The following is a 27,191-nucleotide window of genomic DNA, read 5'->3' as shown; positions in this document are numbered from 1 at the left end:
GATGAAGCTGGCACCTAGTACTTTTAAAGTACAATGCTCGGCGCTGTCGATCTTATTAAACAGGCATCTAGCTCAGGAGGAACTAGTAAAGAATCTTTTCAGGACGATTCAAAGATCTACTCCGATAAGACAAAAGATTTTTCCTCAATGGGATTTATCCTTGGTTCTCAATTGTCTCATGAGGCCCCCTTTTGAACCTATTGATGAAATTGACATTAAGCTCCTTTTCTTCAAATTAGCTTTTCTGATAGCTATAACATCAGCAAGGAGATTGGGAGACCTACAAGCATTGTCAATTAAGGACTCTTTTTTGGTTATATGTCCAGATAGTATTCGTTTAAGATTAGACCCATCTTATATTCCGAAAGTTTCTTCGGAGTTTCATCGCTCTCAGGAGATTATTTTGCCCTCTTTTTGTGATAAACCTTCTAATGACAAAGAAAAGGAGTTTCATTGTTTGGATGCGAGGCGCACTCTTTTGTCATATCTGACTAGGACTAGGGAGTTTAGGAAGTCGAGTAATCTATTTATACTATATACAGGTAAAAATAGGGGGCAACAGGCATCAAAACAAACTTTTGCTAGATGGATTAGGCAGACTATAATCTTAGCCTATCAGGCTAGTAGCTGTCCAATACCTACCAGTATTAATGCCCATTACACACGTTCCTTGTCCACATCCTGGGCTGAGAGAGCAGGGGCAACTATACAGCAGATCTGTCAAGCGGCAACCTGGTCGACAGCATCCACGTTTATCAAACATTACAGAGTGGATGTGTTATCTCAGCAAGATCAGTCGTTTGGCAGAAAGGTGCTCCAAGCAGTTGTCCCTCCCTAGGTGAGACTTTTTCTTCTAAAAAGACAACTTGTCTATCTCTCCTGTTGTCCCGGATGACGGTTAGAGAAATACTCCTATTAGACCTACCGGTAATGGAGTTTCTAAGCGTCTTCCGGGACAACGCTTCTAACCCGGCCCTAGCTGGGGACACCTTTCTATTTTTTCTGTGTCAGTTAAGATGAATCACTGTTGGGTGTCTATTTTTTTCTGCTATCTTCATTTCTGGTGGTTTCTAGTAGGTCCTACTTGTGGATGCACTGAGGAATGAGGGTGGGCGGGGGCTTTTAATGCATTCTTGATTGATCGTTTCCCCAGATCCGGAGGAGGGACCGGATCTCCTGTTGTCCCGGAAGATGTTTAGAAACTTCATTACCGGTAGGTCTAATAGGAGTATTTTGTACTAAAGTTCCACCAACATACAGTTACACTGAGTGGTATGGAGAATAGCTGGTCCAACAGACTAGTACAGAGCCTCCTCTGACAGTTCTATCACCAAGTAGCATCTCACCTCCTGCTCCAGCCGCCTGCGATCTGATTATCTCACCTCGACAGAGTGGCGTGGAGCCAACAGCAGCTTCAGCCATCATACACACTCTTCCCACCCATGATTGCCTGACTCGGGCTAGGTGGAAAATATACCAGAGCAGCGGCCTGCCAGTACAGCTCTGAAGGAGGCTATCGTCTGTACGCCTTGTGGAGGAGGACTTCTGCCAAGACCTGGTCCAAGTGGGACAAAGCCTTTCTACTGGCCACCCCATATGAGACAGACATTTTTATTGAATGAGAACCAGTGTGCGCTCTCCCCCAACCCATGTTTTTTCACCCATCCCCCGCATCCCACTGTCTACTGCAGTCTATATTCCACCTAGAGTGGCACCCAAGAGAGCAGCACCATCTGACGACAGCTACACATACTTGCACAGTATTGTCAAAATCGCTCCCTCTGTCCAGCACAGGGGCAGTGTTTTCCCCAGAATTTTTTCCCAGCCAGGTGGCATGAAAAAGTAGCCGGGTGGGGAGCAACCGGGGGAATGAAGGGCCAGCACGAAAAAAATGGGTGTTACCATGAAACTGAATGTGGGCGTGGCTTGGGTGGAGCTATGACTATGGCAGGAATTAGATTGTGAGCTCCTCTGAGGAAAGCCAGTGGCATGACTATGTACCCTGTAAAGTACTGCAGAAGATGTCAGTGCTATATAACTACAGAATAATAATATGGTAGGACATTAGACTATGACTATGGTAGGATTAAATTAGTAATTAAAGAAGACCTAAGGTGAGGGAAATAAGTTAAATGTTACTTACCTGGCGCGTGTTCCAGTCCCCTGTAGTCCAGGTGTCTTGCTATCCCCCAGGTCCACTATGTTGTGCAGCTATCACACCATGTGCTGTGCCAGCCTCACGCACCTCCTCAATTCAGTTCCCATGGCCAGCAGCGTTCTGGGCATGTGCAGTTTGTAAAATGTCTCAAATGTGCATGCACAGAATGCTCCAGGACACGGATGCGCAATTGAGGAGGCACATGGCCGGGACAGCACATGCGCAGTAGCCCAGCCAGCTAGATTTTGGAGGATCACATAATAGAGCAAACTGGGAGGACAGCGAGGCACCTGAAGGACTACAGGTCCCAGGTAAGTAAAAATCTATATTTCTTTCCCTTTCTTTCACTTTATGTCCATCAATGAAAACTTCAGTCAGTAAAACGCATATTGAGGTTTACTTAAGTTGGCCGTACTTTTCTCGACTTGTCGGCTGATCAACCATCCAATTCGATAATTATCAAATTGCATGAAAATTGGTGCTGCCAAGAGCATGCCTAATCGACGATGTAACCTATTTTAGGATGACAGACATGTTGCAAGATGCCGGCCTGCCATGTTTGATCGGTTGTGCACAGTAACAGTGAGCGATATTGTATCGGGATGAACTAAGAAACCCCCAGCGCTGTTCACAAAGTTTGTAAATGTGCACCCGTGTGTATTTCTACATTACCTGTCCTCTGCTGCCCCCTGCACAGTGCCCATCTGTCTTCAGCTTCTTCCTCTTCCATTTGTGCCTCACGCTGCCGGCGTGTATCGCGAGTGATGTCACGCACACCATGCAATAAACGCCTGCAGCATGTGAAGTGCAAATGGAGGAGCAGAAAGCGGCAGACAGATGGGTACTGCGCAGTGGTTGACATAGGACAAGTATTGTATAAATGCACACACAGGGGGTACATTTATACAGTAGGGGGGCGAGGCAGCGGATTCGGATGATTCCTGTGAGATTTCAAGCTGAAATCAATCGGGAATCGACCTGCGGTGTATGGGCACCCAATCGGTCTCTCTAATCAGATTTGATCAGAGAGAGATCTGTCTCTCGGTCGAATCTGCCCATCATCGCTAGATGTATAGGCACCTTTACTTTAGCATGCCAGCATTAGGACCCTGCAGTCTCATCCCTGCAAGCCCCAGGTCCTTATCAGTACTGCCAGGAGGGGGGGGGGGGGGGGTAGAGAGAAGTTCTGGCTGACTGGCTTTAGGTCTCCCTGCTTCCAGAGAACAGCTTCAGAATGGAGGGGAGCGGGAGGGGGGGCAGCGGGGCTGATCTCACACACTCGCACAGAAGCTGCATGCACACATACCATTCCTCTCCGGAATCCCATTCCCCGACCCGCTGCTTCACTCACTGACTGGCTTCCTGACTTAATAAATGATCCTGGCAACTGATGCTGGGAACACAGCAGCTGCCTGATGACGATGTAAATAGTCCTGCCCAGTCCATGTCAATCCAATCACTGTACGAGCCCTGCGAGACCTCATACACAGAGGAGAACAGCACTGGCTTCTCTCTGGCAGGCCTGTGCTGTCAGCTGGGCGGTGATTTATAGTGCAGACCACTCGAGCAGAACAGCGCTGGCTTCATTTACAGCCACGTGTTGCCAGCCGGGCGGGGTTTAATGTTACCCGGGCGGCCCGCCCACCTATTTGGCTCTGGGGAGAACACTGAGGGGTTTAGGCTCCTTTCCTCTTCACTTTTTATATAATTGTAGAAATTAAGTATGTTTACCATAGTCATGTATTATATGGTGCACCATTTCCAGTTAATACCACCTGTTTCGCAGTTAATTTCTATATTGCATAAACATTAGCACATATTAACTATACTCCTCATCACACAAATTGAGCGCCCATCTGCCAGTGTATGATTTGGGCGCCCATCTGCCAGTGTATGAAGACCTAGTGTGAGTCAGCTATGCTAGTGCATGCTGGAGGGCATTGTGGCAACTAAAGAGTACTGAAAGCTAAAGCCTTATTACATTAATAGTATCTTAAAGGGGCACTATTGTTAAAATAGGGTATGCATAATCAAACAGCATGTGCCCTTGTAAAGCTTCCCTGAAGACAAAAATTGAAATATAGTTGAATACTTATCTCAGTAGTGAGAAGCCTCTGGACAGAGATTTGCCAAATCTTCCTGGTGCCACTGATCAAGTGTTGGACCCTCTGGACATATTCGATAAGTACTTGTCCAATATGTGTTTTTGGGCCACGCTTCCATATGTGTCTGAACACAGCCACATTCCGCAGGAACAAGTGCGTCCTGCATCTGCCCAGTAACACAGAGCCCCTAGTGCACTGCTCTTTTCTCCATATACTGTATACGAGTGGCTCAGTGCTTCTGCGCAAACGTACTTGCAGCCATGCTCCTATATGGATGGTAGTGATCCTGCCAAACAGAGGAGGATTCCGGGGAGCATAGGAATTGAGTAGCCTCATGAAGGTAAGTAACTATTTTTTTCCCCCCAGGTTTGCTTTAAAGTGAATGGGAACTGCATTTAAAAAAATGAGACAGATACTTACCCAAGGAGAGGGAAGGCTGTGGGTCGTATAGAGCCTTCCCACTCCTCTCCCCGGTGCCCTCGTTCCGGTGCTGGCTTGCCCGGTAGCAGTATTTGACTAAATTGGTCAAATACTGCTTTACCCGGTTGAAGGAGGCTTCAAAAGTCTTCAGGGAGCCCGAGTGCTCCTGAAGAAGGGCGGCCCTGTACTGCGCCTGCGCAAGCACGCTCTCTTGCATGCTCACGTGTGTGCAGTATGGAGCCGCACGTCTTCGGAAGGACACGGCTCCCGAAGACTTCCAAATACCCTTTCGGCGGGGGATTGAAATGGGGGGGAGCCAGCACAGGATAGAGAGCACCGAGAGAGGAGACGGAAGGCTCTATATGACCCAGAGCCTTCCCTCTCCTTAGGTAAGTATTTGCTTCATTTTTTGAAAAATGCGGTTCCCATTCACTTTAACCAGTTGGTACTATAATCACTTCTCAACCTTCCCTACTAAGTACTGTGTTTAAATGAACTCAAATATTTATAGAATATTTGTGGTTTCTAGAATTGTAGCAAAAATGTTTCTGTACCGTGTTAGCCGTGTTTTTACCTATATAGAATTGTAACAGAAATTTTGTTTTGTTAGATGGATGAATCTTCTTTTTCAATGACTTTCTTTGGAGAAGGATACACTCAAGTCCAAGATTCTCAGCTAGGAAAACCTGACATTAAAATTTGCACACAGGTGTCTGGACCAGGTAATGCTTTATTATCCTCATGGATTAGAAACTATACATATTTTTCCTGAAATATTAATCGTGTAGTTCACCAGGTTGTAGTCAATGCAGTTGATCTTTTTCAACATCTTCAGCGAGCAAGAGGATGTTATAGGATGGCGAATCAAATGGTTATTGGCAAACCACTAATACAGTTGAAAAATAAAACAAAACAAAGAACCTTCCAAATAGTTTGCAGTTTTGTTACTGTGGTTTATTTGTGACAGAAGGTTTGTAAGCCACTCTGGATACAGTGAAACACACTATTCCAAAGCTTCAAATCTAGTGGTTGCTGTCCGATTTTCTTACACAGTACTAGTGAACTAGATACTTATATGAAATAGAGCGCAAGGAAGTGCCTGGGGAGGCTTTAAATAAGTAGAGATGGCCAAACCTCTGATTTTCGGTTCGCATACCTACCGCAAAAGTTTGGGTCGCGCAAACTTTTGCAAACCGCAATAGACTTCAATAGGGAGGCGAACTTTGAAAACAAGAAAAATTATGCTGTCCACAAAAGTGAGGGAAAAGATGTTTCAAGGGGTCTAACACCTGGAGGGGGGCATGGCGGAGTGGGATACACGCCAAAAGTCCTGGGGAAAAATACGGATTGGACGCAAAGCAGCGTTTTAAGGGCAAAAATCACGTTGAATGCCAAATTGCAGGCCTAAAGTGCTTTAACCTCCTTGGCGGTAATCCCGAGCTGAGCTCGGGCTATGCCGCGCAGGAAGATTGCTCAGGCCGCGCAGGGCCGATTTACATAATTTTTTGTTGTTGTTGCACGCAGCTAGAGTTTTGCTAGCTGCGTGAACTCCCCGATCGCTGCCGATTCGCCGCGTTAGAGGATGTGTGTGTGTGTGTGTGTGTGTGTGTGTGTCCCGAGACCCCTGCGCAGCCTGGCCAATCAGTGCCAGGCAGCGCTGAGGGGTGGATCGGGACTCCCTCTGACGTCACAGCATCCGTGACGTCATCGCGCCCGTCGCCATTGTGATGGGGGAAGCCCTAATGGAAATCCCATTCAGAACGGGATTTCCTGATGGGACTGATCGGCGGAGGCGATCGGAGGGGGTGGAGGGAATGCCGCTAGGCTAGCTACATGATTTTTTAAAAAAACTGCTGCGCTTAAAACATCTTGCATGTGTATACATCAATCAGGGAGTGTAATTAGAGTATTGCTTCACACTGACACACCAAACTCACTGTGTAACGCACCGCAAACAGCTGTTTGCGTAGTGACGGCCGTGCTGGACTGGTGCGCACCATGGCCAGATTGCTCTTGCTCACTCAGTGATGTCAGGTAATGTCTGACCCTATCCTCCCCTCACATCCTTCACTCCTACTACCACCGAGGAAGTCATCCACCTACTGCAGACTTCTCATACCACTACTTCCCCCCCCCCCCCCCCCCCTCTTGACCCCATCCCTTCTGATTTAGTCCAGCCTCACTTCACAGAATTGGCCCCAGTCCTCACTACGCTGTTCAACCTCTCCCTATCCACAGGCACCTTCCCCTCAGACTTCAAGCAGGCCACTGTACTACCCCTGCTTAAGAAACCCTCCCTCGACCCCTCACTACCCTCCAACTACCGTCCTATCTCCCTCCTCCCCTTTGCCTCAAAACTCCTTGAGCGTCTTGTTCACAAACGCCTGACCCAGTTCCTCAATGCCAACTCACTGCTAGACCCACTGCAATCTGGATTTCGGCCTGCCCACTCAACCGAAACTGCTCTCACCAAAGTGGTCAATGACCTTGCCTTAGCTAAAGCTGAAGGTAAGTACCCCATTCCCCTCCTCCTTGACCTTTCAGCAGTGTTTGACACAGTAGATCATCCCCTACTCCTCCAGTCCCTCCAGTCCATGGACATTCACGATCTTGCCCTGTCCTGGCTTTCATCCTACCTCTCCAACCGCTCCTTCACGACCGCCTTCAATGAGTCCTCGTCCACCCACAACCACCTCTCGGTGGGAGTCCCTCAAGGTTCTGTCCTTGGTCCCCTACTGTTCACCCTATACACATCCTCCATTGGCAAGGTTATCTCCTCCATGGGTTTTAACTATCATCTGTATGCAGATGACACCCAGATCTACCTCCACACCCCTAACATATCCACCACTACCATGGACAAGGTCTCCTCTTGTCTATCAGCCATTTCCTCCTGGATGTCCGCTAGGTTCCTGAAACTAAACCTAGACAAAACGGAATTTATGATCTTCCCACCCCAGACATCCATAAACCTCCCAGATGTGCATGTCACTGTTAACCACACTACCATTCACCCTACCTCTCAAGCCCGCTGTCTGGGTGTCACCCTGGACTCCGCACTCTCCTTCACTCCTCACATCCATAACCTCACAAAGTCCTGCAACTTCCACCTTCGTAATATCTGTAAGATTCGCCCTTTCCTGACCTCTGCCACCACCAAACTCCTCATCCATGCCTTCATAATTTCCCGCCTTGACTACTGCAATGCCCTGCTGTCTGGTCTCCCTATGACCCGAACAGCCCCACTGCAGTCCATCATGAATGCGGCAGCCAGAATTATCCACTGCTCCCATCGCTCCACTATGGCGGATCCCCTCATTGAATCCCTCCACTGGCTTCCTATCCAGTCCAGAATCAGATTCAAAATACTGTGTCTGACCTACAAATCTGTCTACAAAACCTGTCCAACCTACATTTCCGATCTTACTCAGAGGTACACACCTAGCCACTCACTCCGCTCTTCCAGTGAACTTTGCCTAACCGCCCCCCCCGCATCACCCAGTCCCATGCACGCCCCCAGGACTTCTCAAGAGCTGCTCCAACACTATGGAACTCCCTACCTCCACCCATCAGGGCAGCCTCCTCTTTCAACATCTTAAAGAAAGCCCTCAAAACTCACCTTTTCACTCTGGCCTACTACCCCTCACAAGTGCTCTAAACCCACAGCTGAACTCTGGTCCCCTACCTTCCGTTTCCCTACCTCTCCCTCTAGATTGTAAGCCTTTGGGCACGGTCCTCCTCCTTTTGTGTCCTACCTGATCATGCACCTCCATTACTGTGAACCCATGTTATGGACCTGAGTGAACCTAACTTGCCTAATCTCCCTGCTCCCCTCCAGTGACTAAGCTTACCTTGTACTCATACTGTGCTGCATGATCTGGTCTTTCTTGTATTCAGGTATTGTCATTTTGCTGTATGTCACCCCTAAATATTGTATGTATCCCTATTTATTGTCCAGCGCTGCGTAATATGTTGGCGCTTTATAAATACAATAAATAAATGTCTGACTGCCTTATCAACTTTCAATGGTTCTTTCTCTAACATAGTTGAAGCTTACATCTATTTATTTAAATTACTTTTTCTGCTGGCTGTTCACTGCCTGTAACGAGAATCTGTTATGGAGGGCAAGTCTGCCATTGCGAGTGACCACGGGTAATGGCCGGGGAATCGGTTCGATTCCGGTCCGGATTTGGTAGCCTGAGAACTGGCTACCACCACCGCACATCCAAGGAAGGCAGAAGGCATGCTGTGGGCAAAGGAGCAGGAACGGCTACCACACATCCAATGAAGGCAGCAGGCATGGCATGCACGTCCCGAGGTAGTGACCAAAAATAACCATATAGGAGGACTTTCGAGGCCCTGCTGTAGATGACACTGATAGACTGTAACGAGAATCTTTTATGGAGGGCAAGTCTGCCATTGCGAGTGACCACGGGTAATAGCTAATACAATGTGCAGTTAACAGGTATGCACGGAGTGGTATATCACACTGCGTGCACTCTCGTATGTAGGTGGGTGCACTAAACACAACAGGTAGGTATATGCCGTGATGAGGTGGGTGCACTAAACACAACAGGTAGGTATATGCAGTGATGAGGTGGGTGCACTGAACACAACAGGTAGGTATATGCAGTGATGAGGTGGGTGCACTGAACACAACAGGTAGGTATATGCAGTGATGAGGTGGGTGCACTGAACACAACAGGTAGGTATATGCAGTGATGAGGTGGGTTCACTGAACACAACAGGTAGGTATATGCAGTGATGAGGTGGGTGCACTGAACACAACAGGTAGGTATATGCAGTGATGAGGTGGGTTCACTGAACACAACAGGTAGGTATATGCAGTGATGAGGTGGGTTCACTGAACACAACAGGTAGGTATATGCAGTACTGGGTATTACAATGTGCACCTGTCACACACACAGGTAGTCACTGAATGTGCTGGGCCTGGCTGGCAATGGCACACACACAGTATGAATTAGCAAGGCTGTCTATGCAACACAAGTGTCAGTGGGACACACAGAAAAAGAAATAGATCACAAGAAGAAGATTAGCTCTCAAAAGAGCTGTTGAGGGGTGCTATTTTAGCAATAAGAAAACAGCAAGGAGCAAGCTAACAAGCCTACAAGAGCCTAAATAATCTTTCCCTATGAGAGAGTCTACAGCAGCTGTCCCTTCTCTAATTAGTGCAGGCACACGAGTGAGTGTAATGGCCGGCAGTGCTTGCCTTTTATAAGGGGGGAGTGGCTCCAGGAGGGAGTGCAGCCTGATTGGCTACAATGTGCCTGCTGACTGTGATGTAGCGGGTCAAAGTTGACCCTAATGGTGCATTTTGGGGGCAAACCGATCTTCCGGAAAAGTTCGTCTTAGATGGCGAACGCGAACCACCGGAAGTTTGCCGGCGAACTGTTCGGGCCATCTCTATAAATAAGTAAAATATTAAAAAGGAGTGCAGATAAGAGCGCCTGTAAAGAAAAGCCAATAAATTAAACATTTTTAATAGCCCAATGGACTACACATTTCATGAGACTTGTGTGTCCCTTATTAGATATAGTGCTGATTGACTGACCATTGACTAGCTTGGGCTTTATATAAATTGAGCATCTGTAGCTTTTGAACACTGCTTTTTGTATTATGCTAATTTTGTGTGTTGTGCATAATGAGCGCAGCTTACAAGTCTCATGTGAAAGACAGTACTAAGCCTTACCTTGCACAGATCTATCTAAAAACACACACACACACACACACACACACACACACACACACACACACACACACACACACGTAGATTCTGTTACAATTTTAGCGTAAGGGCGGCCTGTGAGCAGGAGGGAAGCAGCGCAGAGAAGAGGGAGAGCTGTGGGATCAGCGGTTTGGAAGGGCGGATTTCTTCCCCCCCTTCTCTCACCTTAGGGCTCTCCCTCCCTCGTTGGCTCTTCCTTCCAGAAGAGGGGAGGAAGAGCAGAAGGGAAGCAGAGAAGAGGGAGAACTGTGGGATCAGCGGGGGTCCTTCCCCCCCCCCCCCCCCCAGTTCCCTGACCTTGGGTCTATTCCTCGTTCGCTCTCCCTTCCAGAAGGAAGTGTAGTGCGGCGTTTGGCAGTGGGCTGAACCTACCTCCGTCTCGCTCCAAGCGCCGGAAGTTCTGGTGCCGCTGCTCTGGTCTAGACCAGACTAGCAGCAAATCCCGTGCCTGCAACGAGACGGAGGTAAGTTCCGCCCACTGCCAGCCACCACACCACACTTCCTTCTGGAAGGGAGAGCGAACGAGGAAGAGACCTAAGGTGAGGGAAGGGGGGATATGGCCCCCGCTGATCCCACAGCTCTCTCTCTTCTCTGCGCTGTTCCCCTCCTGCTGGGGGCACACCTGGCTACCAATTCTGGGGACATATACACCTGCCTACATATACTGGGCACATGTACCCCTGCCTACATATACTGGGGACATATACACCTGCCTACATATACTGGGGACATATACACCTGCCTACATATACTGGGGACATATACACCTGCCTACATATCCTGGCTACATATACCCCTGCCTACATATACTGGGGACATATACACCTGCCTACATATACTGGGGACATATACACCTGCCTACATATACTGGGCACATATACCCCTGCCTACATATACTGGGCACATATACCCCTGCCTACATATACTGGGGACATATACCTCTGACTACATATACTGGGCACATATAACCCTGCCTACATATACTGGGCACATATACACCTGCCTACATATACTGGGCACATATACCCCTGCCTACATATACTGGGTACATATACACCTGGCTACCTGTTCTGGGGACATCTCTACCCCTGGCCACCTATTCTGGGGACACCTATAGACCTGGGGCTATCTATTTTTGGGGAACCACTGCTGTCAGTGTGTTTTGGGGACCTATTGCCAGATTGTGTGTATTTTGGGGGAATCACTGCTGCCAGTTTACATCTATTTTTAGGGAACCACTGCCATATTATCTGTATTTTTACATGGATTTTTGGTGAAATGCTGTAAGATTACATGTATTTTGGGGGGGAAGGGGAGGAAACAATATGGCAGAGCTGAAACTTCCCCGGCAAACTTTTGTCAGTAAAATTGTAGGTATTTGTCACACACACACATTCTGCGTGTCTTACCTGTCAGAACAGCTTTTTTTTCTGTAGTGTAGTGGATGTTAAAGTGTACCCGAGGTGACATGTGACATGAGATAAACATGTGTATGTACAGTACTAAACATATTAATAACCAGGGAGTTTTACTTGTTTTATTTTGCTGCCTGAAATCATTAATTTTTAAGGCTGGAAATGACAGCTTCTGTCTTGTCAGGAGCTTTAATACACAAAAAAACACACCTGATTAAGGATTACTAAACAAAAATGTACCCTATTGGAAAGGTCGAATAAAATTTAACTTTTAATAAGATTGCATTAAAACATTTGTCATATTTTCTTATTTGCTAGTTAATAAGTAAATTGTGAACCCAGCGGACTGGAGGAAACAAAAGTTTGGGTCACATGACCATCCTCCTAGTTCACGCTAATAAACTATGAACCCTACACCCAAACTCGACATGTTTCATTTCCTAAATTGGAAACTTCGTCAGGAGTGCTAATAATCAAGTGATAGAGTGCTAAAGTGCTATACACAACATTTACAATATACAATTCACATATTTACAAATAATTTAGCAAAGTAGCAGAGTAACGGCCACCTAACCCGGCAGCCTGCTGGAGAATGAACATCCCCATTCTCCTTTTATAGTGTAGTGGAGATCCCTAAGGATGCTGGGTAGGCTGGGGGGAAGTCCCGACCACCAACCTGATCAGGAAGTTGTGTTGTCATTGGTCATTAGGGTTGTCTGTCAAGAAACAGACCAATAAGGGCCAACGGCTATAGTAGCCAATGTGTCCCCAAAAAGGTGCATAGAATCCCGGTGTATTCCCGAGGATCACCTTACCCTGATGTCCACATATTCATATTCCCCTGCTAAGAACTGCAAGAGAAGACTGCGCTTCGAAACGGAGGAAAAGTATCTCTCCGTATTTCTGGGCCTCTGATTGGTGGTTAGATGTGACGGGGGTGGGTCCATACGTCATGACTGACACCGCCAGCAACCAAACAGAGAGTTACACCTTCCCCAGAGAGGAGACGCCTGCTCCGCGTCAATGCGGAAATGCAAGACGTGTATAGGCGGTTACCATAGAGACACGTCCACGCTCACAAGGGAGACGTCAGCTCCGCATTCATGCGGAAATGCGGGACGTGTATAGGAGGTCGCCATAGAAACACGTTGCGCAAGCAGTGGGGGGTGGTATATCCATTATAAGGAGCCAGATCATTGGTTAGAAGCGCTCCAGGACTCAGGTAACCAAGGAGACACATAAATAACATTAATACCAGGCGCCCAGTAATTATTATGACAACTTCAAACATCCCAGAGGACTTCTAATCACATATTATTGCAGTCGTGGAACAACTTACAATATGCATTACGTATATCGCCTAGAAGTATTTTACATGCAGGAGGCGACCAATAAATGGTCAGGTGAAGAAAAGTAGATCGTGCTTAGGGGCTACAAACATACAAAAAGCCCCATATCCGGGAAATCCACGCACGAACTCATATTGATTAACCCTAATTATCACCTCAAATTAGGATTACCAATCTACAGGCAGGGATGAAGGGAGGGGGAGGATCTCATAAGGTGAAATAGGAAGGTATAGAGAAAATAGGGATACAGAGGAAATGATGACCCAAAACAGAGATGAAAGAAACCCACTCAGGGTAAGGAGATACATAGGGGCCAAAACCCCTAAATAAAAGAGGCAAAGGTGAAGCCCTCATTCAATCCATTTGGACTGAGGGTTCCTAGCCTATAAATCCATCTAGCCTCTTGTTGTTTTAATTTTTGGTCCAAATTTCCACCCCTAGGACCCATTTTCCACCTCTGTATAACCCAAAAATGTAGGCAAGATGGATCACTTTCATGTTTTTCTTGCCAATGTCTGGAGACAGAGGTATTCCGTTTATGGGCGATGTCACCCAGGTGTTCTAGAATTCTTTCTTTTACAGGCCTTGTCGTTTCACCTATGTATAAAAGGGGGCATGGACATTGTATTGCGTATACGACGCCCTCTGTAGTACAGTTGAAAAAATCCAGTAGGTCATATTTTCGTCCATCTTTGGGGGATTTAAAGCTCTTGCACTTGAGTACGTTCACACATGCCTTACATCTCCCACAATTAAACATCCCATTAAGGGGGCCACTCAGCCAGGTCTTTTTCTGCTGCTTTAATCCACCCTGGCCAGTATTAGCTGGCAAAAAGGAGTGCATTAGGTTGTCCCCCAGATTTTTCCCCCTCCTATATGTTATTAGGGGCGATTGTGGGAGGTATTCTTTTAGCTGTGGATCTAGCTTCAAAATGGACCAATGTCTCCCCAGAATTCGCTTCACATTGTGGGACTGACTATTGTAAGTACTTATCAATCTAGCTTGGCCACTCTCCCGATTAGTCTCCCTATTTTTGGGGGTCAGAAGGTCTTTTCTCTCCACTGTCTGTGCTCTTTCATAAGCCCCGACTATCACCTATGTCTCCAGACATTGGCAAGAAAAACATGAAAGTGATCCATCTTGCCTACATTTTTGGGTTATACAGAGGTGGAAAATGGGTCCTAGGGGTGGAAATTTGGACCAAAAATTAAAACAACAAGAGGCTAGATGGATTTATAGGCTAGGAACCCTCAGTCCAAATGGATTGAATGAGGGCTTCACCTTTGCCTCTTTTATTTAGGGGTTTTGGCCCCTATGTATCTCCTTACCCTGAGTGGGTTTCTTTCATCTCTGTTTTGGGTCATCATTTCCTCTGTATCCCTATTTTCTCTATACCTTCCTATTTCACCTTATGAGATCCTCCCCCTCCCTTCATCCCTGCCTGTAGATTGGTAATCCTAATTTGAGGTGATAATTAGGGTTAATCAATATGAGTTCGTGCGTGGATTTCCCGGATATGGGGCTTTTTGTATGTTTGTAGCCCCTAAGCACGATCTACTTTTCTTCACCTGACCATTTATTGGTCGCCTCCTGCATGTAAAATACTTCTAGGCGATATACGTAATGCATATTGTAAGTTGTTCCACGACTGCAATAATATGTGATTAGAAGTCCTCTGGGATGTTTGAAGTTGTCATAATAATTACTGGGCGCCTGGTATTAATGTTATTTATGTGTCTCCTTGGTTACCTGAGTCCTGGAGCGCTTCTAACCAATGATCTGGCTCCTTATAATGGATATACCACCCCCCACTGCTTGCGCAACGTGTTTCTATGGCGACCTCCTATACACGTCCCGCATTTCCGCATGAATGCGGAGCTGACGTCTCCCTTGTGAGCGTGGACGTGTCTCTATGGTAACCGCCTATACACGTCTTGCATTTCCGCATTGACGCGGAGCAGGCGTCTCCTCTCTGGGGAAGGTGTAACTCTCTGTTTGGTTGCTGGCGGTGTCAGTCATGACGTATGGACCCACCCCCGTCACATCTAACCACCAATCAGAGGCCCAGAAATACGGAGAGATACTTTTCCTCCGTTTCGAAGCGCAGTCTTCTCTTGCAGTTCTTAGCAGGGGAATATGAATATGTGGACATCAGGGTAAGGTGATCCTCGGGAATACACCGGGATTCTATGCACCTTTTTGGGGACACATTGGCTACTATAGCCGTTGGCCCTTATTGGTCTGTTTCTTGACAGACAACCCTAATGACCAATGACAACACAACTTCCTGATCAGGTTGGTGGTCGGGACTTCCCCCCAGCCTACCCAGCATCCTTAGGGATCTCCACTACACTATAAAAGGAGAATGGGGATGTTCATTCTCCAGCAGGCTGCCGGGTTAGGTGGCCGTTACTCTGCTACTTTGCTAAATTATTTGTAAATATGTGAATTGTATATTGTAAATGTTGTGTATAGCACTTTAGCACTCTATCACTTGATTATTAGCACTCCTGACGAAGTTTCCAATTTAGGAAATGAAACATGTCGAGTTTGGGTGTAGGGTTCATAGTTTATTAGCGTGAACTAGGAGGATGGTCATGTGACCCAAACTTTTGTTTCCTCCAGTCCGCTGGGTTCACAATTTACTTATTAACTAGCAAATAAGAAAATATGACAAATGTTTTAATGCAATCTTATTAAAAGTTAAATTTTATTCGACCTTTCCAATAGGGTACATTTTTGTTTAGTTGTCAGGAGCTTGTCAGGAATATAGTAAAACATCACTGATAAGCAAATTACAGCCATAAAAGTTTTTTGTAACAAAATACATTTTCTACATATTTCTGAGAGCAGATGGAGAGAGAAAGGGTCAATATAGTTCATAAAAGGTGGGGGGAAAGGCTGCGCATCCCTAAACACATGCTGCAATTGAATGGTTAATCGCACAGGCATACACCGCCTCTGCCAGACTGAAAAATGCATGCCCTGCATCCAAGACAAATGCTAACATTTATTAAGCTAGGAGGAACTTTAGCTTCCAATATGGTTTGCATGCAAAGTATATTATACTAGACACTTGCGCCACGGTGAGGCAAACCTCCGGGCAAGTGACCTAACCTAAATTTAAAACCTTGGGAGCAGCTAAGCAAAAAGAAAATGTGTAACTTACATTTTGTTGAACAGCGAGGAGAACGCCAGCGCATACCGCTAAGGCAGCATCTGAAATGACCACCAGCTCAGTGCGCAGCACCTAAATAGATTTTCTGCACACTTCGCATTCAATTCAGATGCAAATCATATGCAAATCTTCTACTACTTGTTAGAACCTGCTTCTATATCACCTTGCTTCGACACCAGTAACTTCTTACAGTTACGTCTCACAGACTATTGAGATCACTTGACTCTCCACACAGCAAGCAGGAGATAGACTTCCTCAGCCTTCTTCAAGGTTTACGTTATTTATTCAAGTAACAGAAATACAGATAGATACAGTTTATCATCTCCTGGCAAAGCAGACTTCCATGTTGCGTTACAGCTGCTTGAGTACCTTCCTGCTGAAGATACCCAGGTCTTCTTGTATCTACTCTGTTACATCTAGACTACCTATGTACAGCAGACATTATATCAGATTACAGAAAGGAAGCACATACTTAGAGGTCCCAGTCAGCCTTGCGAGCTATTGCGAAAGTAAATAGCAGAATGAGCTCCCATAGCTCCCTCAGCCTTTAATACTGACTAGGAAAGAGTTAAATATGACATCATCTTCGCCACCCCCTAACTCAGACTATTGGTGGACCCGCTCGTGGTGTCATCATACACACCTACTTGATTAATAATCAATGAGGCTCCTGACCTATATGCAGGAATGTGGATATTTACATAACATAGCTGATGTTTATTGTTCTAGTGGCGGTACATGCCCAGGTCAGGGAGACCTGCGGCCTTTTACTAGAACAGCTTCTTGGTATGTTCTAGTTCTGCTGACAGAACTGCAGATTTTCTCTCTCAGAGAAAATCCCCTTAAAGGGCCGATCTGCACTCCAAGCCTTTTTGACTAACTCAGTCCAAATAACTGAGGCCTACTTAAATTATAACACTACTTATTATGCAAACAGGAAACTCAGGAGGAGGGGCTGGGAGCAGCTAACCTAATAGTTACATCGTTACAAAGTTAAGAAAAAGTGGGGGGAAAGGCTGCGCATCCCTAAACACATGCTGCAATTGAATGGTTAATCGCACAGGCATACACCGCCTCTGCCAGTTTGCATAATAAGTAGTAGCAGATTTGCATATAATTTGCATCTGAATTGAATGCGAAGTGTGCAGAAAATCTATTTAGGTGCTGCGCACTAAGCTGGTGGTCATTTCAGATGCTGCCTTAGCGGTATGCGCTGGCGTTCTCCTCAATATAGTTCATGTATTTTCATTTAGGGACACTTAATAGACTGCAACTGAGCAGAGACAACAAAACATTCAATCAACTTTCTAAATGTTTAAATATAAAATAAAATCCTGGGATGTCTAAAAAAGTCATTTTTAGGAGTAGGAGGATAAATATAATTGTTTATCATCAGTTTATTTTCACCTCGGGTTCACTTTAAAAGAAGATAAATAAGGACTGCATTCTTTTGGATGTTGCATGCACTCTAATTGTCATTTTTATCTGTCCAATAATCTGCTTTCCTTATAAAAGACAAAATAACACAGTGAACCCTGTAAGTATCTTTTACAGCTGTGGGTGCCAAGGTTGCAAGGCCTTATGACCGTTTTGCGGAGTAAAATGCACAGCTTCTTCTGAGGCCAGTGTGCAAAAATTGGAATGAGGGCAACAGGGATACAAGCGTCTCAGTACGAGACGCACATCCGGCTGAAGGTTTAGAGTCCGCTCCTCCCCTTGTGATTGGCTTAGTAAGCGGAACTGCGGAGCGCGCGTCACGCTAAGAGCTGCCAGCTATTGGACCAATAGCGGCTCAGAGGCGACACACTTACAGCGGCGCACTTCCACGCAGAGAACCGCCCATACTCGTATGCGTCATTATGGACGCATAGTGGTTCCTATGGAAATCCGTGCGCGATAACTCTGCTCAAAGTGAATGCAGAGCAGGGGATCGCAGATAGGGAGCAAGGGGATAAAAGAGTATCTGGCTCAGCGTGAGCAGTAAAATTAGACTGTTAAACGCAAATGTAAGGAATTTCTCAAACATTGATGCTTATTAGCCATAATAGCCAGTGCAGATAAGAGGGGAGAAAAGCCGACCAGGGAGTGGGGCAGGCAAAAGGTGTCAGTGTCCTAGTGGAAAGTGAAGAAGAGTGAAAAAGCTTGAATGATGAGGGAAAGTGAAGAAAAAGAAAGAAAAATAAAGTGTGCAGACTAGGAACACACCAAAGGGAGGATCATTGGTGAAAGTGAAAAAGAAGTGGTAAATAAAAAGGATACGGGCCACCTAGAGGAGAAAGAATATGTAAGCACTGCCATGATGAATATACGAATATGTAAATAAGTATAAATGTGTGCTTATTAGTATATACAGAAATGTTGGTATAACGTCATGGCGGTGCAAATAGAGCAACAGACAAATTATGAATCTCAGTAGCTACTGCTTACAAAAATTTGCGATGGCTGCTGTTACCAATATATTAATTTGCTGATCTAGTTGCTGTTCAGCTATACGTATCAGAAGAGATGAGACCACCTCTTTCCTCGCATACACCTAACTGGAGACATGTCAGCATGAACTTGGAGTCGGAGAGAAGTTTTTCGTAACAGACCACTAAAGGTGGCGACACACGATGCAATAAAATGATCCAATTTTACGGCAATTCGATAAAAACGATCGTATCTCCCAAAATAATTGAAAGCTTTTATTTCATTAGACTGAAAAATCCAATCGGATTTCCCGTTTTCTTCGATTTTTATCGATCTGGAATGCCAGATATTTTTCTTCAATCTTTGTAATGATTGTATGATGTGTTAGTTTGTCAATTTATTAATATAAACACCCTAGCAATTTTGTCAGTTTCCAATCATTTTTTATCATAATTGGGGAAAAATTGAACATATGTGTGTGGTACATTGGTCATCTTTTTGAAATGTTACAATCAGTCAGAAAAATTGATTGCAATTCTTAAATTGAACAGATATTTAAAAAAGTGTATGGTGTGTGGCCACCTTAATCCTATAATCATGCTGAACCTGCTCAGTTGAAAGAGGAGGAGCTGTAAGTAAACTGTACATGTTTTTTACTGGTACTGGATATTTCATTGGACAAGATTTAAAATGTCCATGCACTAGTCGATTTTCTCTGGCAAATTCAGATTTCAAATTTATAGATTGGTCCAGAGGGAAAATATTGCTCGTGCAGGGGGGTAGATCAATGTCCAGGCTGGAGATCAATAACTGAGTGTGTTCTTAGATAAGCAAGTGTTCAGCAAAAGAGCAGGTTGTCGGACAAGCAGGGGTCAGCAACTAAACAGACAGTTAGATAAAGCAATGGTTGGCAGCAAGGCATTTTCTTAGATAGGTGATAGTCAGCATGTGCAGTGGTACAAGGCAGATGACGGCGACAAAGTTGGTAGTCTGACAGACCAGGATCACCATTCAGGTACACAGGACTAACTTCCCAGACAAGGTCACAGGAGAAATAAAAAAAATACAAAAGCTGCAATACTACATCACTGGTGAGTGGCTCTCCCCAGGCTAAAGTGAATGGGAATCGAATTAAAAAACAACAAAAAACGATACTTAAGGAGATGGAAGGCTCTAGGTCCTATAGAGCCTTCCCGTTCCTCTCACGGTCCCGTCGTTCCTTTCCTGCGCTGGCTCCCGCATTGTAGCAGTATTCGACCATCGGTCGAATACTGCTCTCTGTCACTGCAGGAGGCTTCAGAAGTCTTCGGGAGCCCAAGTGCTCTTGAAGACAGGCCGCTCCGTACTGTGCACGAGCGAGCACATTCTCTCATGTGCCCACGCAGGCGCAGTACAGAGCCAACAGTTTTTGGGAGGACTCTGTTCCCTGAAAACCCCTGAAGCCTCCGGTGAGGGATTCAAACAGAGGAGCCACTGCTGGAACGAGTGGACCATGAGAAGTGCGGGAAGGCTCTATAAGACCAAGAATTTTCCCTCTCCTTAGGTAAACATCTGTTTGTTTTGTTTTTTTATTTCTGATTCCCATTAACTTTAACTAGCCGTTTGGGCATGTATATGTGTATGGGTGGTTGTTCCCTCACAAACACTGCATACAAACGTATTTCCACAAGCCTTACAGTGTGTGGATTTACACCAAAATGCCGACCACTTGTGTGCACGGCCATCATTAACACCATGTATAGTGTTATAGCTAAGCATGCTGAAATGCTTGTGGACACCCATACGTGCCAGCTGCAGGACCCAAGCAAGTCAAATAAATGTGACAGATTAATAAATGAGATTAATAAATAATAGCACACATACAGTAAGCACCAATAACAAAATGCTAGGAGTTGGAAGATCTTAAAAAATTGGCTGAATCAAATAGACCATGCAGGGAGGGAAAAAGAGATCACTGGATTCAGAAGAAAAATTTCAGGGCACAATGTCGGTAAAGGTTTGGAGGATCGGGTGTGCTGGTAGTTTGACATTAAGGGAAGGCTAAGATTTGCTCTTGAACCTCACTTTCTCAGGCAAAGGCACTGATCCAAAGTTACGTTAAAGGTACATTTTACTACAATTGGTACATTCAGAAGTTGGAGAGTGTTTTTCAGGATTACCTGGTCTTTGAGCTCCAGAGTGGGGTTCTTCTGGACTGGAGAGGAACCAACTGGTGAGGAACTGACAGTAAATGCCTCCGCTTCTCTGGGAAAAATACCACAATCTGGAGCCTTCCTTACATTTACTCCTACCTAGCTTCACCTCCCTTTCTGCCTATGCTATAGTGCAACGTAACTTAGAAACTGTTCTTAAAGGGGCACTACAGCGGAAAACTGTAAAATTTAAAATATGTGAAAACCTATACAAATAAGAAGTACATTTTTTCCAGAGTAAAATGAGCCATAAATTACTTTTCTCCTATGTTGCTGTCACTTACAGTAGAAAGTAGAAATCTGACAGAACCGACAGGTTTTGGACTAGTCCATCTCTTTATAGGGGATTATCAGGGATATATTTGTTTTCAAAAGCACTTAGTGAATGGCAGTTGCTCTGTCCAACTGCCAAAAAACTGTGTAGGGAGCAGGGAAGCTGGCCAGCATCATTGTTTAAATCCTTTTTCAGGAATATCTTTATAAAGAATAAAAGCCTTGCTGAGAATCCCATATGAAGAGATGGACTAGTCCAAAATCTGTCGCTTCTGTCAGATTTCTACTGCCTCCTGTAAGTGACAGCAACATAGGAGAAAAGTAATTTATAGCTCATTTTACTCTGGAAGAAATGTACTTCTACTTATAATCTACTTATTTGTATATGTTTGCACATATTTTACATTTTACAGTTTTTCGCCATAGTGCCCCTTTAAGAGTAACCTAAATCAGTTGCTAGAACTGATTTAAGATGCAAGGCAATGCCAAGTCTGGAGCTGAGATATTTTTGCTTTGCTGAGGTAACAAAGATTCTTAAAGATGTATGCACCTGTATTCATGCTGTATTCCTGCATTGCCAAATAAATCGCCTTAGCTGTTTGAAGATGTCTGTGATCCCCCTCCATTGTATGCTGCTGCTGTGGGAATGTCAAGTTACGAAACACAGTTCTTATGCTGCTTGTGCCGAAAGAGGTGGTAACCTCTAGCAACCACAAATTACTTTTTAACAATTGATGTCTGGAGTAGAAAATATAGGGTGCCCCTTGAACAACTATATGAACTTAAAAGCTGGAATGCAGAAGGGTTTCGGTTCTCGGAAACAATAAGTCGAATCGAGATCCAGCCACATTTTCATGTAACAAAGAGAGTGGGGAGAGACATCCTGATAAAGGGAGAGCAAACACAGGTAACACCATCCTCACTACACCATTTACAATACAATGCCATGCAATCTGTACTGAGCCACTTATCCTTACTGTACTGTAGGTGGGTAAGTGAGACGGCACTCTTTACTGAAAGATTGCCGAGAGTACATTCTTCCCGACTTAACCACTTGAGGACCACAGTGTTAAACCCCTGTAAAGACCAGGCGATTTTTGCTAAATTGGTCACTGCAGCATTAAGGCCTAGCTGCAGGTCCTCACAACTCGGCACACAAGTTCCCCGCCCCCCCCCCCCCCCCCCCACCACCACCACCACCACCTTTTCTCCCTATCAACAGAGCTTTCTGTTGGTGGGGTCTGATCGCTCCCCTCAGGCTAGATTCACAGTGGGACGTTGCGTTTTGATGCCACGTTAAAGTCGCACCGCAAGCTTACAACGCATTGCGCCCAAAAAGTGGCAACGCAGCGTTACCGTCGCATACAGCAGATACAGTAAAAAATACAGGCAATGAAAAGTATGCTTCCAAGTCATTACTGAGCATGTGCAAACAGTCCAACGCAGCTAATAACGTGTATAACGCACTGCATGCAGTACTTTTACTTAACGTGCAGCGTTAGACACCAACACAACGTGTGCACTGTGAACAGGGCATTGATTTTTCATTGCAGTGAGTTATTCTGCGTTAAATGCTGTTTTAACGCGCGACTTTAACGTCCCACAGTGTTTATTTTTTTACGAATATTTAATTATTTTACTAATAAAAGTCCTTATTTTTTTTTTATTTTTTTTTTTAAACCGGCCCTCCCTCCGCCAGCCAATCACTGTGATCGGCTGTCATAGGCTTCAGTCTATGACATCCGATCACCCCTGAGCCTGCCTCTGAAGGGGACAGCCATGTCACACAGCTGTTCCCAGTACAGCGCTGCCTTAGATCGCAGCGCTGTACGGCCTGAAAAGACGGCGGTTTTGCCGCTGGGAGACTGGAGGCGGTCTCGCTGCAGCCCACTTAACAGCAGGCATTTAAATATTTATCAGTTAAGTTAGTTGAACAAGTAATTAAAGGACAACTATCAAAGTTAACAAAAATTCTAAATGCCCCATATATTTCCAATAATTACTAGCAAATAGCAATACAAAGGCTTTTTTTCATCTTTTCATTTTTATATGAAGAAAATATGACATTTAAAGAGAACACTGTGGGCATCAGTATGAGCAGATATTGTCTGAAACGCTTCTGAATTCATCCTTCAATGGCTAATTTTACTGTATTTACTCAAGTATAATGTGACAGACTGGTGTATAAGCCGAAGGTAGGAAATGCACCAGCTACTGACCCTACTGCACAACATTACACTATGAAATATCTATCAAAAGCCCATTTTAAAAACTCACTGAGCTTGATGTACTTATGCTGCAGATTTATGGAAAAAAAGGTGCAGTGTGAGGTATTACCTGTGCCGCCTTTGTGCTACTAAAAAACAGTGTCTACCCCTGTATTAGACCATATGTAAGAAAATTAAAGCTGAAGCAGAATTGGACCGTGTAAGATGACAATGATCGAAAACAGGTTCAAAACAAAATTCACCAAAAGAGGACTAAAAACTAAGAAATGGAGAGCCCTGGATTGGCCAGATCTTAATACTATTGAGATGCTGTGGGGTGACTTAAAATGGGCTGTATACGCAAAAAAAAAATCTCACCTCCTGAAAGAAATGGCGCAAATGACCAATGTCAGACATTGTAGACGCTTACTTCAGTTATTTTAACCAAAGGGAATAACACTGGTTAATAGAATAAAAAAAAGATTAGACATCAATATGTGAACATTTCTTAATACAAAACTGAATATTTAATTTTTTACGTGACTGTATGATCATGATCCCCAAAGAGTTCTAAATGAAGTCTGCATGCTATTCATAACCTAGTACATGCAGATTTCATTTACACTAATATATCAGTCCAACATGGAAATATAGAATTTATTTATTTTTTTAAACTATGTTTTGCAGAAGCTGGCTATGTTACCACACCAATTGCAATGGTGCAGGCTGCAGTGACCATTTTAAAGGAACCAGACTCCCTTCCAAAAAGGTTTGTATAGTGTCACATGTACGTTTCTTTGGTCACCTTATTCTCATTTGTTCAATTATGTGCTGTAAGTTCTCATGGAGAACACTAGATTGAATTTAAAGATTGATTGTCAGAAGTTTGTAACCCTCACCTGAATCATGTCCAAATATAGTGAGGATTGTTTTGAGGGTAGTGAATTAAAGGTTGTTCTGTTGCAGTTACTTGCTTGCACCTACAGCAGGATTTATCTTTGACAAATCTAGGACAGCCTTGAGTTACTAAAATATATCAGTAATTTTCACTGCACGTGTCCACTTGGCAAAGGCAAGACTACGATCTTACTATATGCATTGCTGTTTAGATTTCAACAATGTGTTTGGCAGTTTTGTGCACAGCCCTGTCCCATTCAGTGTCAATAATTGCATAAATACATTGGAGTTTTAACTTCAGATTATTCTTACTAAATTAAATGATAGTGCTAAACGTGAAGTAAAATAACAGGCTGGTATAACATTTACAGCGGAATATAACCCTGCATTTCAACTTTGCTCTAAAACATTATTTACAGTATATTATATGCAACCAGCAATTTTTTTTTTTACTAGACCAGCATTGGAAGGGTTACACACAGCTTTAAATTTACTGGAGATTTCTGCAGACGCATCTGAAGCTGACAAAGATACATTTTATTTACATAAATGTACAGTGCAGTTTCTAGGCTAAAATGCACCCAGGGCGAGGGTGTAAAAATTGCGCGCCCCCCCGAAGCAAGTTATGGGTCGCCCGCAGTGTAGGTTAGCCAGGTCTAGTTGCACTCAGTATAGATTCCCCCAGAATAGGTACCCCAGTATAGGTAGCCAGCTATAGGTCCCCCCAGTATAGGTAGCCAGGCATAGGTGAGCCAGTATAGTTGCCTCCGGTATAGGTTAGCCAGGTAGGTGCCTCCAGCATAGGTAGCCAGTATAGTTGCCCACAGTATAGGTTAGATAGGCAGGCGTCCCCGGTATAAGTTAGATAGGTAGGTGTCCCCAGTACAGGTTAGCTAAGTGGTGCCTCTAATATAGGTAGCCAGAATAGTTGCCCCCAGCATAGGTTAGATAGGTAGATGCCCCCAGTATAGGTTAGTTAGGTAGGTGCCTCCAATATAGGTAGCCAGTATAGTTGTCACCTGTATAGACTAGCTAGGTAGGTAGGTGCCCCCAATACAGGTTAGATAAGTTAATGCTCCCACTATAGGTTAGATAGGTAGCTGCCCCCCAGTATAGGTTAGGTAGGTGCCCCCCAGTATAGGTTAGATAGGTAGCTGCCCCCCAGTATAGGTTAGGTAGGTGCCCCCAGTATAGGTTAGATAGGTAGCTGCCCCCCAGTATAGGTTAGATAGGTAGCTGCCCCCTCAGTATAGGTTAGATTAGGTAGCTGCCCCCCAGGTTAGATAGGTAGGTGCCCCCAGTATAGGTTAGATAGGTAGCTGCCCCAGTATAGGTTAGATTAGGTAGCTGCCCCCCAGTATAGGTTAGATTAGGTAGGTGCCCCCCAGTATAGATTAGATTAGGTAGGTGCCCCCAGTATAGGTTAGGTAGGTAGCTGCCACCCAGTATAGGTTAGATAGGTAGGTGCCCCCAGTATAGGTTAGATTAGGTAGGTGCCCCCCAGTATAGGTTAGATTAGGTAGGTGCCCCCCAGGATAGGTTAGATAGGTAGCTGCCACCCAGTTTAGGTTAGATAGGTAGGTGCCCCCCAGTATAGGTTAGATTAGGTAGGTGCCCCCAGTATAGGTTAGATTAGGTAGGTGCCCCCCAGGATAGGTTAGATTAGGTAGGTGCCCCCCAGGATAGGTTAGATAGGTAGGTGCCCCCCAGGATAGGTTAGATAGGTAGGTGCCCCCAGTATAGGTTAGATTATGTAGGTGCCCCCAGTATAGGTAGATTAGGTAGGTGCCCCCCAGGATAGGTTAGATTAGGTAGGTGCCCCCCAGGATAGGTTAGATAGGTAGGTGCCCCCCAGGATAGGTCAGATAGGTAGCTGCCCCAGTATTGGTTCGGTAGGTGCCCTTCATGATGGAGGGGGGAGCCGCGGCCAGGGCAGCTTCCTATTTAGCAGCGTGTGTGTGTATCAGCGTGTAGGCAGAGAGGAGACTGGTGGCGAGAGAGCAGCGCTTGGAGCCAGCGAGGTGAGTAGTTTTGCATAGCGCTTCCCTGCTGCATTACTCTGCACTCCGAGGGGGGATCGCACGGAGGGCGGCCCGGGGAGAGGAAGGGAGGGAGAGGTCGGGCTGCCCTCCCCGCGGCTGCAGCTCCCCCCTCCATCACAGCGCCCCCCTCCCAGCAGCGCCCCGGGCGGCGGCACGCCCCGCACGGCCGTAGAAACGGCCATGTAAATGTATCTAAGTGTTGAATGTGACTCACTCTCTCAGGAGCTGGAGGACAGCCAAAGAGTGTGTAACATTTCTCAATAGATACATATAACTAAATAGAATGTAACAATCTGAACTTCTGCGTATCTCTCGGAACCTTAAACCTCTGTGTTTAACCCTTCCAATGCTGGTCTAGTAAAAAAAAAAATGCTTTTTGCATATAATATGCTGTAAATAATGTTTTAGAGCAAAGTTGAAATGCAGGGTTATATTCCGCTTTAATTAGAACTTATTTTCCTGCTTTTTATTGTAATGGATGTAGTCTGTTAAATTAATTTAAAAAACTCTCAGGCCCTGTTCACAGTGGTCACTTGTGTTGCAGAATAATTCTGTATGTCAGTATACGATTCTATGGGCCTGTTTACAGTAACAGATTGCGTTATTCTAACGCGCTGCATGCAGGCATTGTGTTAAAGTCTATGGCCAGACCCCATTGCAGTTCACAGTCATTATAACGCGTGAGTTATGCAACTGACCACTGTGAACCCAGCCTTACAGTGAAGAAAATTTTCAGTCCTCTGCTCATACTTACACTTAAATCGGAATATAACCCTGCATTTCAACTTTGCTCTAAAAC

At 45.1% G+C, this 27,191-nt stretch overlaps 1 protein-coding gene across 1 annotated transcript in view; it reads left to right on the top strand.

Annotated features, from left to right (window-relative positions):
• LOC137570837 (saccharopine dehydrogenase-like oxidoreductase) overlaps window positions 1-27,191 on the top strand; it is a 196,534-nt gene that overhangs the window by 143,639 nt on the left and 25,704 nt on the right. The window contains exons 10-11 of the mRNA XM_068279545.1: window positions 5,294-5,405; window positions 24,141-24,222. Of these exons, the coding sequence (XP_068135646.1) occupies window positions 5,294-5,405; window positions 24,141-24,222 (194 nt within the window). The remainder of the gene's footprint in view (window positions 1-5,293; window positions 5,406-24,140; window positions 24,223-27,191) is intronic.

The sequence above is a fragment of the Hyperolius riggenbachi genome, chromosome 4, assembly GCF_040937935.1.
Source record: "Hyperolius riggenbachi isolate aHypRig1 chromosome 4, aHypRig1.pri, whole genome shotgun sequence".
Classification (NCBI taxonomy): Eukaryota; Metazoa; Chordata; class Amphibia; order Anura; family Hyperoliidae; genus Hyperolius; species Hyperolius riggenbachi.
The sequence above is the reverse complement of the archived record's forward strand: the minus strand, read 5'-3'. Positions and strand labels throughout refer to the sequence as shown.